The sequence below is a fragment of the Pelobates fuscus genome, chromosome 3, assembly GCF_036172605.1.
Source record: "Pelobates fuscus isolate aPelFus1 chromosome 3, aPelFus1.pri, whole genome shotgun sequence".
NCBI lineage: Eukaryota > Metazoa > Chordata > Amphibia > Anura > Pelobatidae > Pelobates > Pelobates fuscus.
The window spans coordinates 90,630,984-90,650,704 of record NC_086319.1 but is presented as its reverse complement, the minus strand read 5'-3'; the positions used below and the strand labels follow the sequence as shown (position 1 = coordinate 90,650,704).

At 37.9% G+C, this 19,721-nt stretch overlaps 1 protein-coding gene across 9 annotated transcripts in view; it reads left to right on the top strand.

Moving 5' to 3' along the window:
- ABLIM3 (actin binding LIM protein family member 3) overlaps nucleotides 1-19,721 on the top strand; it is a 194,487-nt gene that overhangs the window by 95,514 nt on the left and 79,252 nt on the right. For 8 of the 9 annotated variants that reach the window (XM_063447355.1, XM_063447354.1, XM_063447352.1 and 5 more), the window contains exon 2: nucleotides 17,019-17,159. In XM_063447355.1, coding sequence (XP_063303425.1) covers nucleotides 17,019-17,159 — 141 coding nt within the window. The remainder of the gene's footprint in view (nucleotides 1-17,018; nucleotides 17,160-19,721) is intronic. The other variant, XM_063447347.1, reaches the window with a different exon arrangement.

Here is a 19,721-nt window from a genome sequence, read left to right as displayed (position 1 = left end):
CTTCATGTGTCAGTGCTGCACAGTGTGTAACACTGACGTTCAGCATCTCCACACCCTGCGTGGAGGTGCTGAATGTTCCTCATAGAGATGCATTGATTCAATGAATCTGTATGAGGAGATGCTGACTGGCACAGAGCAGCGTTTTGCCAAGCAGTCACAATAGCCTCCCAATTCTTTCCAATGGGAAAGTATCGGATTGGCTGAGATCGTCAATTTTGATGATCTCAGTCAAGGGGGAAGAGCGTGTCTGGAATAAGTATGTATTCCTGACACTATAGTGTGTCTTTAATCAATAATTGTGTGTGGAAAAGTTATATATATGCTATTAGTGCAAGCTTATAGCGCTGTTAATCAAGTAGCACTGTAGCGTTACATATACATACATGTATTTCTAACGATAATTGTGTTCCTTTTGTATTTTAGTAGCTCCCCCCATATTAATAGGAAAATAGTTATTTTACTTACCCTCAATCACATGGTGAGTCGATCTTGCCTCAGCCGCTGATGGTTTCAGCCAGTCCAATTCTAATTGGAGCACTGCGCCAATCAGCATCTCCTTATAAAAATGCATTATACTAGTACATATCTATGGGGAGCGTTTGGCGTCTTCATACAGATCGCCAGGACACTGAACGTCACAGAAAAGGCATTGTCTACATTTGCCAGACTGGTGGAAAACACTCTTTATACCGAAACCACTGCAGTAAGCTGTAGTGGTTCTGGTGTTAAACGGCTCCCTTTAAGCAGCAGAAAGAAACCCAGTGGCCAGAATGGGAATGTGATATAAATGTAACAGTGTGCATAATACTGATCAGCACTTGGGCTATAATATAATATTAAATGACCACTATAGTCACCCAGACCACTTCAGCTCAATGAAGTGGTCAGGGTGCCAGGTTCCCCAGGTTTTAACCCTTCAGATGTAAATATAGCAGTTTACATAGCAGGGTTAATCCAGCCTCTAGTGGCTGTCTTCCTGACAGCTGCTAAAGGCACTTCTGCGACCCTGAGTGTTATAAATCGCATTCAGCGTGCAGAACGTCCATAGGAAAGCATTGAGAAACGCTTTCCTATGGGCGGTTTTAATGTACGCGCGACTCTGGCCATGGATGCGTATTTCGCTCCACTCAGGAGCTGACGTCGGAGTGGGAGGAGAGGTCACCAGCGCCGGGCTCCCCGCTGGATTCAAGTAAGTAGCTGAAGGGGTTTTACCCCTTCATCCCAGCGGGAGGTGGGCCCTGAGGGTGGGGGGAACTTAAGGGTTATATAGTGTCAGGAAAACAAGTTTGTTTTCCTGACACTATAGTGATCCTTTAATATACATAATATAACTATATAATATATATTACTGTGTACCATGTAAGACATCGGTGGTTTCACCGTTTCATCTGTGTACTTTAACAGTAATGGGAGCACTCATTGAGCATGGATTGTAGGTTTCGCAATGCTAGATCATTCATTTCAGTTCCTGCTTCACCAAGAAAAAAAGCGTATGAGGTATAGATCATAGGATAAATAGAGAGAAGGGAGAACACGCTGCCTCTGCTCTGTCAACGTGTTTAATCATAGTCATTATCCGCACAGGCAAAAAGGAAGTAAAATGGTAACATTGTATGCCAGTCTGTGAGGGTTTCTCAACCATATCCCATGTTATTGCACTCATCTGAGTATATTGTGGATTAGTAATCATGACTGCTCCACTTTCCTCTCATCTACTGATGATGAATTCTTATTATGAAGGGACCAGATATTGAATGAGATAGGAGAGATTCAGGCAGGGAGCGGTGAATAGGTAGGTAGTTAATTTAAGGGTTAGCAGATTCTCCTGCAGGAAGGATAAGGCAATGCTCATGGATTAAACACTATTATGACAAAGGAGGGAGTTATCAAAGTACAGTAGTCAAAGTGAAAGTGTTATTTTCTCTTAGTAAATCCATTCAATCTTTCATAGCACTAAGCTGGGATTGTAATAAATGTTCGTTAATGCATGTTTATTACTTTTGAATCTGAAATATGGTCTCATTTCTTTTGGGGTAACATGCACCATGATAAATCTTTGTTTACCATTCTCCTTTATTTCTGAGGTTTGGATCTCTTCTGTGAACTTAATCTTCATCTTGCAGATCAGTTTGTCTTTCATTCTTTTAATATATGTCACAAGCCTGTGTTTGAGAACTTTTAGACACTAGATAAGAAGGACTGTTCTTGTCATAGCCAACAAAGATTCCGCTCTCACACTTTGAATCTAACTTCTTGCTGTCATATTTATACATAAAACATTCTGACCCAAGAATCTTATTTTTCGAAAGGTTAACAGATAGTATGCAGTTTTTTTTAGACCGCTATTTTACTGTCGGCACCGGATAAGTGGTTTCCCCGCTCGCCCCAGTTCCTGGGGGCCAGTGTGGATCTGGCGTGGCTTGGTAGTCGCGGTTTGCCTCCAATTTGCACCGTCTTTTGGGCCTTGGAGCGGGAGGTCAGACGAAGCACGTCTGATCCCGCTGGCGGTCAGGCCTCGCCCCCAGAATCGATTATCTTTGTCACTGTGACAGCACAAGCTGCAGCAGGACTGGTGCGGCATGGGAAAAAAGGTGAGTAAAATCACCTTTTCAGAGCGATCTAAGGGGGATGGGGGAGGCAGGGACCTGAACAGCCACACAGGCACTATACCTGTTTGCATTCCTGACACTATAGTGTTCCTTTAAAGGCATCCTATTACAAAACAATAAGTATAACTCATTTTGTGACAGAGTAGTTCTGGTCCCAAACAGTCACCCCAGTACATGCTTGACAGGTAGTGCTGTTAAGTCAAATCTTGGGAGATATGCAAGAGGGTACTGCCATGACAGTTTTGTCATATCTACTACTGATATGTATTTACCTTTTCACAAGTAACCAGACATCTGTTATTAATCGACAGACACACTTACATCGCTGCTGTTGTTGCATCAGGCAGCTTAGCCAAGTGTTTGTCCCACAGGGAACATAGGGAATTAAAGTGATATCATGCTACAGCTACTACTGCAAGCAAGGTTCTTCAGCACAGATTATTGACCTGGTACTGCCATGCTGAAAAGCACTATTTTGTCCCCTGTACCTAAAACCAAAATATTGTGTCCTTTGTGCCTACCTGCTAATACCACTAAGTAAGGCCTGCTCAGCTAGTCAGCAGTGTAATCACAAGAACTGAAATCTGTTCATCCATATAAAATCATACTTGACAACAGTCCAAAAAAGGCAGACGGTCCTGGTCTCACCTACTGGGTGTCTCCTCTGGTGTCAGACCTCTGGGAACACACACTAAGTTTCATTATCAAAGAATATAGTTTTTGTCTTTATAGTTGTAGCGTGTTGATAATCCACTTGCAATATTTTGTCCAGAATGCCTAAACAGGTAAAAAAAAACAAAAAAAAAAAACCTATTTATTGTTTAATTTTTTTAGTCATCGATCAGCTCATCAAAATTCAGTGAATATATCAAAAAATATGTCCGAAAAAGAAAAGAGGTGTGAGAATTGGCTCTCGCATGTCGGATGAAAGGGCTAGTACATGTGACGTATTTATTTAGAAAATTGTCAATAATGCTTATTTTAAATATCAGTTGGTTTAGTCGAGAACATTTACTGCCCAAGAAAATGAGTTTATATTGCTGGTACTTGTTAGAAAAAAAAATTAAATCTTGTATTTTTATTTTATTTTTTTATTATTATTGCAATGCACTTGCAATGCACTTCTGTCACTGTGTTAAATTCTGATTAGTAGGAGTAATCTGAAGAAGTAACCAGCAGTGCTAACTATGCCATCGAAAGGGTTAATTTACCACCGCTTTCCTGCGTAGTTTAACAATAGGAACACTCTGATAGCTGTCAGCTTCAGTTTCAATAAAGTTTGTATTGTGCAAAACCTAGACTTCAGCATTGTAGCTGAATGCCTCTTATCCATCCCAAATGCCCTTACCATCAGGGATATTTAAAATGCTTGTTTACATTAGTGGATTATATGCTGTAATAAGCTTTGTCTTGATCCCTTTTTGTACTGTGTCTAAGTGCATTGCCCAACCGCTGAGTAAATGAACTTACAAATAAAGAAGGTTTTGAGTTTAAAAAAAAATGTCTTATGCTTTAGGGCTGGGAAGTTTTGGAGAATTAATGTGCCCATGAGTTATCAGCGGTTTTGTGCCTCTCTTCGTCTTCAGCCCCTATCATTTTATCCTGCTTTCACCACTTTTCCTATGTCTTCTGGGAGACGAGCGACGGTTGCTATGGACAACCCAGAGTTCCTTAGCAACAAAAAGCCTGTAAATATGATGGGGTAATTTGCACAAGTTACATTCTTTGTTTGCTGAAATTACTCAACTTAACATGGTCTAGGTGACATGTAATTAAAAAAAATAATATATATATATATATATATATATATATATATATATATATATATATATATATATATATATATACTAAATTTTGCTACTGATAAAATACATGTCTGCTGTGTCTTTTATACTTATTTATATACATACACACAAAGGTTATTTTTTGTTATTTATAAGATCCACATTGCTCATTGAAATATTAACTGATAAACTATTAAACAGTAGCTTGTAACAATTGAAAAAAAGAAACAATTCTAAATTGCAGAAATTCTATCACAATGTTGGTTTATCAAGGAAAAAATATATATTTTGTTTTGCATTTAGAACAGATTAATAGATTTCATTAGAATACATTTAACCTTTTTAAAAATAACCAGCTATTTACATACTAGCTGGCTGTTGTTGCCAGGCAAGATAATACAAGTGAATTTATCTCCAAAAAATGAATACACACTTTATTTTTTTTATATAAATGTTATTAAATGTCATCAACATTAAATGTAAAAATCTAGATTAAAAAATTTGAGGACAGTTGTCCTTTGAAAGTTAGTATCTGTTTTATTTTCTATCTATTTAAAGTATATTTCTCCACATTTGTTATGCATTATGCCTGTAGTAACCCTTTCTTTTAGAATAAAATTGATATAGTTTATATGCCAATCATTTCTCACATCATTTTCTAAGTTTTAAATGTCAATTTGCACTATAATAATTTGACTCTCATATTAAAAGAGTGGTGACTGAATTAATGTAGTTTATTTCAGACATCCCAACATGAAAAAATGCATTTCAGGGAGGTGGCTTCGCCAGCTACCTACTGGGATGTGTGTTATTTTGACTTTAGCAGTTTATTACATATCCTATTCCATTTAGTGACCTTTTCCTTCTGACTCCAGCTAATGTATCTTCCAGTAAACAATTTAGGGTGTTCTACTCAATTAAAGTGATAATAAGGTTCTATATTACAAGCCATGTAACATTACTTACAATGGCTTTAACAGCTCAAGCAGATTACAATATGATGATTTGTAATGTAGATGCTATATTATAGAATAAATATTATCTCTAGATTTGCTGATTGAATAACAGTATTCTGTTTGAGTATTCAGTATTCTGAATCGATGATGTGCTTTACTATAGGTTGTTTTTATCAATTAGCTCTTCAACTTAGGGGAGTTTGTTTTAACCACTACCATTATAATATAATCACCCTCAAATATTATTTAAAATAAAATACGTAATCTGTCACCTAAGACACTCATTAAGCTATACCTTCCAATATTGAAGGGCCGGCCATTCAGTGAACCTGTACACACTGCTGGTGCCTCTCTCCGTGATGATCAAAGCCAATCCCAGGCTTCCCTATAGGGACGCAGTGAAGGCTAGTGCGCATTTGCGGCAATAATTGTGCTGAAACCAATTAGCATCTCCTCATAGATATGCATTGAGTCAATCCATATATATAAAGAGCGTTGAGCATCTTCATGTGGAGTGTGAGAAGCTGAATGTCCATCCTGTCATATTTGCAGGACTATGTCCAGGAAGTCCTTCAAGTTGCTTTCAGAAAAGGCAGTGTTTACACTACTGTGCCTACATAAACATGCTTTTTGCTGAGAACTGTTTTTCCCTGGTGTGTGTAATGGTGTGTATAGTGTCCCATTAAAGCAGGTGTAGGCAATCTCCACATGATGTGGAGCCTGGCATTCTTAACGTTAGACTCACATGCTTATTCTGTGGGTGGACCTGTTTACTTTGTGGTCTGGCTAGCCCATTATGGGGATTGACAGTACTGCAAGTTGTGTCATTGCGTGACTGGTGATGTATCCCATCTTGTGTAGTGTACCCTGTTGCAAAATTGGCAGATATACATCAGAGGAAATGTAGTCGACAACATGTGGAGTGCTGAAGGTTGCCTAATGATGATAATGAAGGTATTTTGAGTCTCACTGGTCAATTTCCACCATTTATCAGTTTATTAATTTTTAGATTCTGTTAAGCAGCTTTAGTCAGACCCTGGCTGTGACAAATACATTCTCCATTAAAAAAATGTTTAATTTTCAAGTCAGATCTTACAGCATGGTGTGTTTACTTTAGAAGTTCTTATCTGTTGCTCTGTTGCTGACCTTTAATGACACACAGGAGGATGTTACAGGCTCTAACAGGCTATCAACAGAGCAGGAGATAAGAAATTATAAATTAAACACACTGCAATTATGGAACTTAAATGGACATTTGAAATATTTTTCAGGATGCTTTAAGGGAAACTGTTTGTACCTCAGCCAGTGTGGCTAGCGGCACATAGAAGTGATTTACCTACTAAATGGCAGAATATTAAACAGTGAGATTGCAGGGGCATGACCTGTTGACCAGAATCACTCCAAAAAGCCAGTTATATTGGTGATTAGAGTGTCTCATTAATCACTAAAGGTGTGAATTTTTAGGAATTAAAGTGACTTTTACATTCTAGGGCTAGGCCATAATAGCCGAATTGGAAAGTTAGTTATTGTTTCAGTGGACTAATATTGAAAATTCACTCAGAATTTCCAACTATTCACGTTTTAGAGAATACAATTTTAATACTTAATACATTTTTCTTTTACATTATTCCTTTTTCATGAGTGCTGTTTTTATTGGATAGAAAAAAAAAAATCACCTGTGCATACCTATAAAATAATTATGGCTAGGGGAACCGGTTTGACAAAATAACTTTGGGATAGAAAAAAAGAAAAGCAAAACATCTATTAATATAAATAAGTTGCAAGTGCATGCTTGACGTTTTTCAATGGCTTTCTAGAACTTGAATTTATTCCTTTCCTATTTATGGATGCATTGCTACTACATACTAGTACAGTGCACTTCATTTCTTTTGCTATTTGAAACATTTTAATGTGAAATATTCATATTTATAAAACACATATCTCATGGTTGAAGGGAAATATAAAGTTTTGAGGCTTCTGAGTTAGTGTAAGCATTGTAATATTTATTAACACATTCCTTCCATGTTGACTCACTGATAGTAAGATAAAGTGGCACTGTCACGTGGAATCATTATGAAATATTCACATAGAATGCTCTGGAATATCACTGACATGCTATCAGAATGAAAAAATATGGGACTAATTTGTCCTATTTAAAGGGACACTATAGTCACCTGAACAACTTTAGCTTAATGAAGCCTTGCTGCTCAGTCCATTTAGGAGTTAAATCCTTTTGTTTATGAACCCTAGTCACACCTCCCTGCATGTGACTTGCACAGCCTTCCATAAACACTTCCTGTAAAGAGAGCTCTATTTAGGCTTTCTTTATTGCAAGTTCTGTTTAATTAAGATTTTCTTATCCCCTGCTATGTTAATAGCTTGCTAGACCCTGCAAGAGCCTCCTGTATGTGATTAAAGTTCAATTTAGAGATTGAGATACAATTATTTAAGGTAAATTACATCTGTTTGAAAGTGAAAACAGTTTTTTTTTTCATGCAGGCTCTATCAATTATAGCCAGGAGAGGTGTGGCTAGGGCTAAAAAGTGATTTAACTCCTAAATGACAGTGAAATTTCAGGGGAATGATCTATACACTAAAACGGCTTTATTTAGCTAAAGTAATTTAGGTGACTATAGTGTTTCTTTAAGCTCTGTGTCATGCTTCTGATAAGGTCAGATATGAGACCTAAACTAGGGTTGTCTTCAGGGTCTTTATTTTTTTTTTATCTTAGACATGATTTGTCTTGAAAACAATAAGAATAGCAGGACTAATAGGAAGTGAAAAATAATAAAGACAAAGGGGGAAATAGAAGAATTAATAAATGAAAAGTACAGGTAAGCATTATGTGTACTAAAAAATATAGTTTTAGGCAGTAAGCCCTAGATGGCATTAACAGGCAGTAGGTAGAAGCAGAACCTATGAGATATAAAGGTAGCAGTAAGAAAGAGAACCTATAAAGGAAGTTATAGGTAAGGTAGCAGGAGATTACCGACATCAAAGGTTTAGGCAATATGCCCCAGGCAGGATTTTTAGAAAATTATAGGGTACCGGTAAAACAAAATACAATAGACAGAACTAAACAGAAATATAAAGGATTAAGAAATACACATAAGTCAGACATTTAGTTGATAAGCCTGTTTTGGTTTGCAGGTTGTATAGGATTTTGGAAAGATGAATTAGAGTCCTTTAGGATAATTATCAAGGGTATTTGTAATCTCCACGTTGGTTAAGTAGTTTCACGTAAATTCAGTAACAATTCAATATTAAATCCAAGTCCAGTCCAATATTAAATCCAAGTCCAAGTCCTTGGGAGTGGAATGACTGATTCTGTATCTTGACTATATGCTCATGTCTCTATTTCCCATAATCCCATGCATTTGGGCATCCTTCAATTGTTGTTGCTATTATTATTTATAATGCCCCAACATATTCTGCAGTGCTTTATAATTAGAGAAAGACTTTTCAAACAAACTTAAAATCATAGACAGACATATATCATTAGGAGTCTTTCAGGCAGATATGTTACCACTGCTCTAACCAGCCAATAAATCTGTAGAAATTAAAGGGACACTATATGGTTAAGTAGTTTCACGTAAATTCAGTAACAATTCAATATTAAATCCAAGTCCAGTAATGTATAATACAGGTAGCAATCGCAGATTAGGTTACCTCCAAGTGTATTAATAGTAAACAGGTCTTCTCCAAGTAGAGTTTCTCCAAACGTATGGATCATAAGCAGGTTTTCTCCACAGACCCCCATTTTGTTCTCCTGTATATCTGAGAGAAAACCATAGTTATGATTTCTTGCTGCTTCAGTCACCAGGAGCTGAAGACTGTAGATGGTGGCACAGAAGATGGAGAGCATCAGCCAAGTATATCTCCTTACTTCCTCTCCCCCAGATTCCATCATGCAAGCAGTCACCTTGGGAGTGGAATGACTGATTCTGTATCTTGACTATATGCTCATGTCTCTATTTCCCATAATTCCATGCATTTGGGCATCCTTCAATTGATGGCTTATGTGCTGATACTTATTCAAGTCCTACATGCACACATTTACATCGTATGCCAGACTGTGCCTTGACAGCCTAATGTCTATTGATAATCTAATTAAAGAAAACATTTGGCACAAAAATTAAAGACACAACCCTTAGGTATATTTTAGTTAGTTATCAAAACAAAGAAGTGTCAGCTCATCTAATATATTCTGAGCTAGTTTATCACAAGATCCTTATCACAATGCTTTCATTTGACTTTCTGGCTAGTGTTTTTTCATTGATTAACCTCTACATTCTAGTCCAATACTGTGTGATAAATCAAAATTATTTTAACAGAGAAAAGTCATTTGACAAATTTTGCAAGCGATAAAGAACTGATGAGCTTATCAAACACTGGGGTTTATTCACAAAACAGGGAATCGTGGTGAATTTGAAAACTGAATTGCAAAATGCTGGCCAAAATAGATGAGTAGGAAGGCAGATGTCCAAAATATTTTTCGTCACTCCTTGGCTATTTTAGTCAGAATTTTGCTATTGAGTTTTCATTTCACTGCAACATTTTACTAAATAAACCCTGAATGGGATTTTACTAGCCGGTGAGACTTGCCAGGCTGACAACTGACTTACAGCATTTACTCCATAATGGCCGACATGTAGAAAGTCTTCAACAAAAGTATTACACACTGCCATTTATACTTGCCAACGTAGTTAATTGATTGTTTGATTCTAGTCATTTTGATACTCCCAATGATACTGTAACATTATAGATATATATATATATTCATACTGAAAAATATAACCAATCTTTAAAGACAAACTCTATTTGGTCAAATGCTGTTACCTTTCTATTTGTTTGGATGGGAAATGCACATTTGAGTTGTTGTTGTTGTTACTATTATTATTTATAATGCCCCAACATATTCTGCAGTGCTTTATAATTAGAGAAAGACTTTTCAAACAAACTTAAAATCATAGACAGACATATATCATTAGGAGTCTTTCCCATGGACACTTACTGGTAACCAGATGATTTTCCTGGTTCTCAGGCAGATATGTTACCACTGCTCTAACCAGCCAATAAATCTGTAGAAATTAAAGGGACACTATAGGCATCCAGACCACTTCAGCTCATTGAAGTGGTCTGGGTGCCCTGTCCCAGGTCCCTTAACCCTGCAAAGGTAATTATTGCAGTGTTTTAGAAAGAGCAATAATTACCTTAAAGGGTTATCTCCACCTCTATTGGCTGTCTTTAACCCCTTCTGCACCATAGGGGCACGAGAGAGGGGGAAGTTTGTTTTCCTGGCACTATATTTTCCCGTTTAAAGTTTAAATGTTTTATCTGAATCATAAACTGAACTGTACTATTCTGATGTTCCATCAGAGGTTAATATGCCAGCAATAAAGCAGAGACCCTAAATTTATTTCAGAATTTGATAAACAGGCAATTATGCTGGAGTACAGGTAGACGTTTTACAGTTTTACGGTTGCTTTTGAGATTTTCTATAAAAAAAGAAACTTTATGAAGTTCTGACGCAACCAAAGATTAAAGGAACATCTCATGCACCATAACTACTATAGCCAGTTTAAAACTGGTTTACAAGTTACCTGTGATGCGCCTCTTCAGAGCTGCTGCTAGCCCCCTTCAGTTAAGCCTCGGAGTGCTAACTCAGTGGCAGAGAATGCCAGTTGAGTGAAGCCCTGTGTCGCTGGTGATGTAATTTCCCACATTGTGAGAGACATGTGGGATCCGTTGCAGCAGGCTACCTGGGTAATATGGGGTCTATGGAAGTACATTTTAACCTTAGTTATATTTCCAGTTTTTGTTTTGATTATGACTACAAAGCTAATCAACCCTATTTTATGGACTCCATTTCCGTGCTTACGCAAGTCTATGTGAATGTGTTTTGGCAAGTTTGGAAAGCCATCAATTTTGGTTAATATATTCTTAAATCTACCTTTGAATTGCTCCAATTATTATTTTTTCTGAATCGGAAAAAAGAAGATTGAAGCTTAGTGATTAATCCCATTTGTGTATAATTATGGGTTTCCGAAACATTTTTGCTTAAATCCAATTTTCTACTTAAATTATTTATGCACATTATCATGCTTAATTTCCTTCATTTACAGTATTCAAACAGCCTTAGAAGGATTTACACTTTTTTATTACTAAAACCATAAGTAAAAGATATCTGATGATTACACATTTTCATTTATAATCATAATTTAATTGCTGTCAATTTTCTGGACGCTTACTAAATACAGGGCTCACATCATTCATTAGGCACCCTGGCTATTTAACTCCTTGCCATCTGTTGTAAGTAGCCCGATTCCTCATCCAGTGATGCGATTTGTGTCTCTGGCCCCACCCCCTTTACCCATCCCACCGAAGTACCAATTTATAGGATGCTGATGTTGGACCTATGCATAGAGAGAGAGAGAGAGAGAGAGAGAAATATGAAAAGCAGGCAACCTGGAGTTGTGGGTGTCTAGTGTAGTCTGACTATTTAACTCCTCTACATCTGTCATATATTATCAGTGGCCCCATATTCCACTGCCTATATTTTGGCTACCTCTTATAATTTTATATATATATTTCTTTTTTTTTTTTCATTTTTAAACTTTTGTTTAAGGAAAAGGGTAATAATAAAATTAGTCAGTGAATTGTGTCAGTTTGGCTTTCTTTGGTCGAAATTTCCTTGTCACTTGTCAACAGTTCCCCGTTCATCACAATAATCTCTCCAGTGGTTGGCAAGGAAGATGTTTTCCTACAGCTGCCATCTTGTTCATTTAGAAATCTGGTATTTATTGGCAGGTACGGACAAGCTCACAGTGTGAGAAACGATGCAGAAAATAACGCGCTTTACTTTTTTCATCTGCTGTGATGAGCCCTGAAGGTAACAGCAGGTCAGGACATCATATTTAAAGCAGAATACGCATAAGTACAGCAAGTCTGGGCAGTGCGTGAGTGAGGTTGTTTTGGATGTAAAAGTGGTGTGGAGTTCACTAGGCACATACCCTCAGATCATACTGCTTAGTGAACTGCACTTTGGCACAGTGGCTCGTAGCAAGCAATAGTGTGGAATGCAGATTTGGGCTTTAAATAATGCTATTAGCTTGTGGGGGAGCTTAAATCACAATAACATGGATTGTTTTTTCACAGTAACCGAAAGGCTGGATTTTCTTGCCACTGTTTTTTCTCAATATATATATTTATTTTAATGTGTGTATTTACTGTTTATAGCAATTGTTTTTTAACCCGGTGTGTAATTCTCTGTAAAAATGTGTAAGTAGGGTTATTACCAAAATAGACCGCACTGTCAGAAACCCTGAAAAGTATAACAATGTGGATCCTTTAAAGTACTTAAAGAGACACTTTAGATCCCTAAATCACTTCAGTTTGCTGAAGGGCTTTATGTGTCCTCTTTTTTTCATTTTACAAAAAGTAAAGATTTCAATAGAAATTGACACTTTCATACATTAACCTGGTAACACCCACCTGGCTTTCAAGCAGGCAACTGTTCCTGTTACTTTCTGATTTGGTTAGCTCAGTGGAGCTAAACTCGAGAGAAAGGCAGCAATTGCCCAGATCACCTGCCTTGCAAAGACGTCCCATTCAGCTGTATTGGAAAGTGTCTGATTGGACAGATACAGAAAGTCTGAGCGAAGTTAGTAGGGGAGGACTTACAAAAGCTGCAGACAAGAGAAATGCAGTTTTTGCATGAGATTTTTTAGACATAATTAAATGCTAAATTTGGGGTATATCTACTAAGCAATTATTTTTATTGAATTTGTATTTTGGCAACGGAATGTCCCCTTAATTTATGTGTTCATTGTGCAACATGGTGCGAAAAAGAATGCAGACATAAGTGATATAGGGTCTGTATCAAGTATTAAAAAAGATACAAATTCCCAGATCCCTGCACCTGTGAGAAGGGTGGGGGAGAAGTAATAAATGCTAGGTATATAACCTAGGAGCCTCTACACGTTTTGTGTTCATTTTAAATCCTTATCAACATACATGTAGGATTATTTACTAAAGTGAGAATTTAAAGTGGATTTTAAATTTAAGTACATAGTAGCTAAACTGGAGCATGGCTAAATTAGGGAATTTTTCCAGTTTGGCTTTGTTGACCTTAAATTTGACCTTGAATCCGCACTTTATTGAATGACCCTGTATGTGTATTATTGTGATTTCCTATTGGTAACATCAATTCTAAATAATAATTACTAGAATGAAAACCACTACTATTGATATTAATTATATTGATTCATCAAAATCTGAAGCTAGAATGGAAATGTTTAAAATCTAGATATGACAAAAAACAAAACTAATTTTTTATCTTCTAAAACTATAACACATGTAACTGTGAGTTGAAGCTATCTGAAGTGCTGAGTGGATACATTGTGCTGTGTGAAGTGCTGGGTTCATTTTCTGGCTGAAGATAAACAGATTAGAAAAGAAAATCAATGGATGCCCATTGAGAAAAATAGTACATACTGTACTACCAGCTAACCCTTCCTCATACTACACTGCAGAGAGGAATGAAAGCCAGGAGCTCAAGCTCAATGGGGGCGGAAGTGTTCTGTTTAGAAAGTAATAACTTTTGGATTTTGCAGTGATTAGATTATCGGCTACTATGGGTAGGGCCTTTTTTTTTTTTTTTTCCATTCTTTATTTAAAGGGAAATTATAGTGCTAGTAAAGCAAAGTTGTTTTCCTGACACTATAGCTCCTATAGTGCCCTCTTCCATTGCAGCCCCCCCTTCTGTCTCTTACATGAGCCCAGTGACGATGTCCCTCGACGCTGGTTTGAGTCTGTCTCCGCTCCTCCCCTGCCGACATCAGCCAGCAGGGGAGACCTAATGCACAAGCGCAGCAATGGCTGTGCTTGCATTAGTATTTCTCCCATAGGAAAGCATGTATAATGCTTCCCTGTGGGGTTCTGGGTGACAATGGATGTCCTCATGCACAGTGCGACCAAAAGTCGCCTAACAACCCAAACTTCCCTCTAGTGGCTGTCTGGTAGACAACAACTGGAGATGGTTAACCCTCAAAGGTAATTATTGCAGTTTGTTAAAACTGCAGTAATTACCGTTGCAAGGTAAAGTTACCTGGGACACTGCATCCAGATCGTTATTTGACCTAAGGTAGGTACTCGCCATCAACTGTCACAAGTAGTAACAGAGCTATATACCTTAGCACACTCTCCAAGAATTTTGGCTCCTCTGAGGAAGTCCCTTTTCCGGAGAATAATGAAAGTATGAAGTAGAGAAAGAGAGGAAACGAGAAGACAAAAAAAGGAAAAAGTAGTGTTGATACGTGAAAGAACATAATGGCATCCAGGCACCCCCGTATGCATACACAGGCTTCCTTATAATGATGTCTGTCTGTCTGTCTTTCCTAATAGGCATAATAATGTGAAGGTGATTGGGCAGTAGTTTTGGAAGCCTGCACCTATGCCATATAGGAAGAGTGCTGAATCTCCTACAAGTACATATTCCTAATTGGTAGGTTGGCCTATAGGTGGTGAAAAGGGCCTATTTCCCCCCGTTTGGCAGGGCCATTTCATTAGAATGTAGAGAGTTGTAACTAGATTTAGAAAGGTCAAGAAGAGAACTGGCATTGAGAAAGTTTGACATACGACTATAGATCAGTCATTGAAGAAGCCTTGAGGCCGAAGGGAGCTGCGATATGGGACGGTGCTTAGCTGAACAAGTGGGGTCAAGAGAATTTTCTTTAGGTTGAGAGTGATCAGTCTATTCAATCAAATAACTTGCAATATTTCCAGAGGAGAAGTAAGGAACTGAAGGTATAAAAATGTGTTTGTTTTTCTAAGAGTCTGTGCTAGTGGAGGGAACTAAGATACGTGCATGCTGGGCTGTACTGTAAGAGCGTAACAAGAATTTGAACAAAGCAACCATAGCAATTGATGGTGTGAGAGCTTTGTTTCTGGGACAGGAAGCAATTTGTCTTTTTCTCTTTGACGGAAATAGTTGGTTGGGGCATTATCAGGAAATTCTATAGTAAAATATTGTAAATACAGTTTGCTACTCTTGAGTGAATGATGTATTAAAAATACACATTCTTCAAATCCTCTGGCAGAGTCCCTCTGGCACTTGGCGTTTTGCCCAGCCCTGTGTTTGAATAAACATATCATATTTATACAGGAGTTGCTTTGGTAATAGTAATTTAACCAATGTGTCAAAACACTTGCATGTAAATATAGAAATTTTGATAAATTGCTATATTAGAATGATAATAGCTAAATGCTTTTTAATGCAGTCATGTCCTTCACTTATGGGAAGGGTAAGCTAGGCGACATCCACTGATTGTAAACATCTGGTCTACTACATTACGTCTCAGTTAATATATTTCATTTTCTCCTAGTAATGGTGTATTTTCCTATTTATTGTGGAGTAATCTGTTGTTTCATGATTATCACTATGTTAGCGACTTCTTGTGAGCCATTAATAATGTTGGCATTTTTCACCAATCCAATACTTTTCACAATTTTTAACTTTCAGAATTATCAGGTCTGAAAAAAAGAGGATGGTATTATGTTTTTTTGGGGGGGGTCCTTCCCTCCGTCTCGACTTTGTTCCCAGGTGTCCTGATTTCGGGAATGCAAGTAAAATGCAGAGCAAAGCATTAGGACCATGCAGAGAACATTGAAACAGGGCTCTGTGCTTGTCCTGTCTCTGGTAGGCCGGCCTATTTGATTGGCCAGGCTGACCTGTCAATTCTATGGGCATACCCACCTCATTTCTAGACGGGTCCTCTCCCTTTTACCCTCCCACCGGCATTCCACTACAGAGGACACCAAATGTACATGGTATGGTCCACAATCTTCGACACATTAGCATACCATTGGACACTTAGCAAATTCAACTTTAAACAGCACTTTTCTAACAATAAACAAGTTTTCAAACAAATGACCAATACCTTGAAAATATTCAAGAGTATTGGCACCTGATCAGAACAAACACCACCCCTAAGTTAATAACTTGAGGAACTGAAATCACCAAATGTGTATTAATGACTCCTAATGAAGGACAAATAAGTGCTGTAACAACATAGTAACATTGATAGCACAAGAAACCCACTTGTACACTGTACCCAAAATGTCTGATTTGAATATGCTGAAAGAAGCAAACACAAATCAATATCAATTTGAAACATATCACGTTAACAAAGTAACAATCTCACCTATTACTAATATTATTCTCGGAGTATCGGTTCCCAGATCATATGATTAGTGATAATAACTAGCGTTAAGCCTAGGATTAGGGTGACAATGATTTCTAAAGTCAGTGACATTACCGCCAGGAAAACATTGTGACCTTTTGGGATTCTGATTGCACTGAAAACACACAACACCAGCCAAAAGTCAGAAATAAAATGATAGATTAGTATTAAACATCAGACTGCATTTTACTCCTGTGTTATTTGCTCTACATAAACTTTTGCCTACGTGAATGAAATCGTTCACTGGAGATTGCATTCTCAATTTATTACGTGTATGTACATTTTCTCTCGTTTTAATGTCACATTATTGCATTTCTTATCTGAGAGTGTCAAACTTTTTGAGGAATGTTTATTTGTGAATGAATATATGATAATTTTTTTTAAACCCTTTCTAAAACCCTGTCCACATTTTGTGGTTCTCTCCAGCAGTGCCATATCAACACAATTCCTATAATCCTTCGGGAAGTTCTGGGTCCATCCAGTGTTATCGCTGCAGAGAGACATGTAAAGGAGAGGTGGTACGAGTGCAGACTAATCATTTCCATATCCGCTGCTTCACCTGTCAAGGTAACGAATCTCTCTTATGATGATCCTGAAACAGTGAATGGTCACTGAACGTTATTGCCAAAGATTAATCTGAATGTAATCTGTGAGGGTGGGAGGACTGGAAACGGAACATGAGTGCACAAGGGTTCCATTGCCAATTACAAGTACAGAATAACACATTTAGGAGGACCAAAGGACCGCAGTAAAATACTGCTCCAAGTCAATTACATATTCCAGAAAAAAAAATACTTCTAAATGTCATTTGAGTCCTTCCTCCGTTCTCACATTTGTAAACTCTTCACTAGACGAACACAAATCCCTTTCAGCTGCATTGGACGAATCAAATGCCTGTCATTCTATGGATGAACAAATTAGTTCGTAAAGGTAAATCATGAACGGATAGATTTGTCCGTCTATAGATTGACAGGCATTTAGCTATTATTATTATTTATAAAACTCCAACAAATTCCGCAGCGCTGTACAATGGGTGGACTAACAGACACGTGTTTGTAACCAGACGAGTTGAACGCACAAGAACAGAGGGGGTTTAAGGCCCTGCTCAATGAGCTTACATGCTAGAGGGAGTGGGGTATACTGACACAAAAGGTAAGGGTGGGGTTCAAAAGTGGGTTGCCAAAATAGTATTCACTGAGGGCTTAGTAGTTTTTTGCTTATTATGAGGGAAAGCTGTGAACAGGTTCATTGATATGCTTTCCTGAAGAAGTGAGTTTTCAAAGATTTTTTTGAAGGGATGGAGACTGGATGAAAGTTTAACGGAGAATGGAAGGTAGTTCCACAGGAACGGTGCAGCCCTATGTGCACAAGTCCACTCTTGACCCTTCTCCAATTGCACATTTACTCCTATATAAAAGCAGAAGGGTAGGTTAGACGTGGTAGGAGAACTCTTCTGAACACTCGGGTCATATAGTTAATATTTAAAGAAGTGGTTGATTCAAATTAATATTTTACCAAAAATGTATTGTAGGAATGGTATTGATTTAGAAGCATGTCTACTGAGTTTTAGCTCACTCGTTACATTACGGTGAAATCATTTCCTCGAGCATAACAGATTGGTCCCATCTTTTAGAGCAGAAATACTGGGCTTTCTTTATTACCAACACAGCAGCACCAAACCTATGTTTCAGCATATACCGCATCTTACCAGCAAGGCATGGCTGGGATTCCCTAGCTACAGTGAGTAGTGTGGACGATACGCTTTGTGATAAATGTGTTAAACTGACAATTTGTAAAATATATATTTTTTGTTTATTTTGGTGACATGGGATCAAATGCGTCACAACACACGAGTGGCTCAATTGCAAATATGACAAAATGTCAAATGATAAAGCGTGTTACCCGTAAACTCCATGAATGACAAAAAACGGGTTGGTGTATGTTTGATGTAAACAATGTGCTGGCACAATTGCCCTCAAATATATAAATTGAAAAAAATATATATGTACTTTCCTGATTGCTGCCTTCTATTCCAGTTTGTTACAGAAAGTGGCAAACACTGTGTTTATGCCCATCAATGATGCACATTGTATCCCAGAATTCTTAGCAATGTGGTCTTGTTGCATACTATTACATCACATTAACAGTGATACCATATCTGTGCCTTTGACATTATTCTAATATTGTTAAAGACTAAAGAATAAATCAAATTACAATATTATTAAAGCCATGTATGTGCTATCGATTTCCCTTGTCCAATATATAGATGGAATGTGATTGCTTTTTGGCAGGTGCTATTTAGGAAAAACTATGACGGAGACAGATATGGAGCATTTTCATTGGGAAGAATACAATAAATCATACTCTCCATGGATGCAGTGTACTGTATAGAATTTTGAAAAAGATCAAAACTAACTTTTAATTACCTGTTTATATTAAAGGAACTCTCCAAGCACCATAACCACTACAGCTTGCTGTGGTGCCCCACCACCTGTACCAAGTCAAATTGGTTTTGAATGGTTTGACTTCTTACCTGGGGTACGGATCATTAACCAAAATCGTTTAACTTTTGCTTAAACAACATGGCATGTGGCTGAGCGTATTTTAAAGGGAAACTCCAGTGCCAGAAAAACGATCCGTTTTTCTGGCACTGGAGGGTCCCTCTCCCTCCCACCCACCAATCCCCGGTTACTGAAGGGGTGAAAACCCCTTCAGTCACTTACCTGGGACAGCGGCGATGTCCCTCGCCGCTGTCTCCGCCTCCGCGACGCTCCTCCTAGTGATTACGTCGGCCGGTGGGCGAGACTAATCTCGCTCACCGGCCGAGGAGACCTAATGCGCATGCGCGGAAATTCCGCGCATGCGCATTACGTCTCCCCATAGGAAAGCATTGAAAAATCATTTCAATGCTTTCCAATGGGGTTTTGAGCGACGCTGGAGGTCCTCACACAGCGTGAGGACGTCCAGCGACGCTCTAGCACAGGAAACCTGTGCTAGAACCCAGGAAGTGACCTCTAGTGGCTGTCTAATAGACAGCCACTAGAGGTGGAGTTAACCCTGCAATGTAAATATTGCAGTTTATGAAAAACTGCAATATTTACAGTTGCAGGGTTAAGGGTAGTGGGAGTT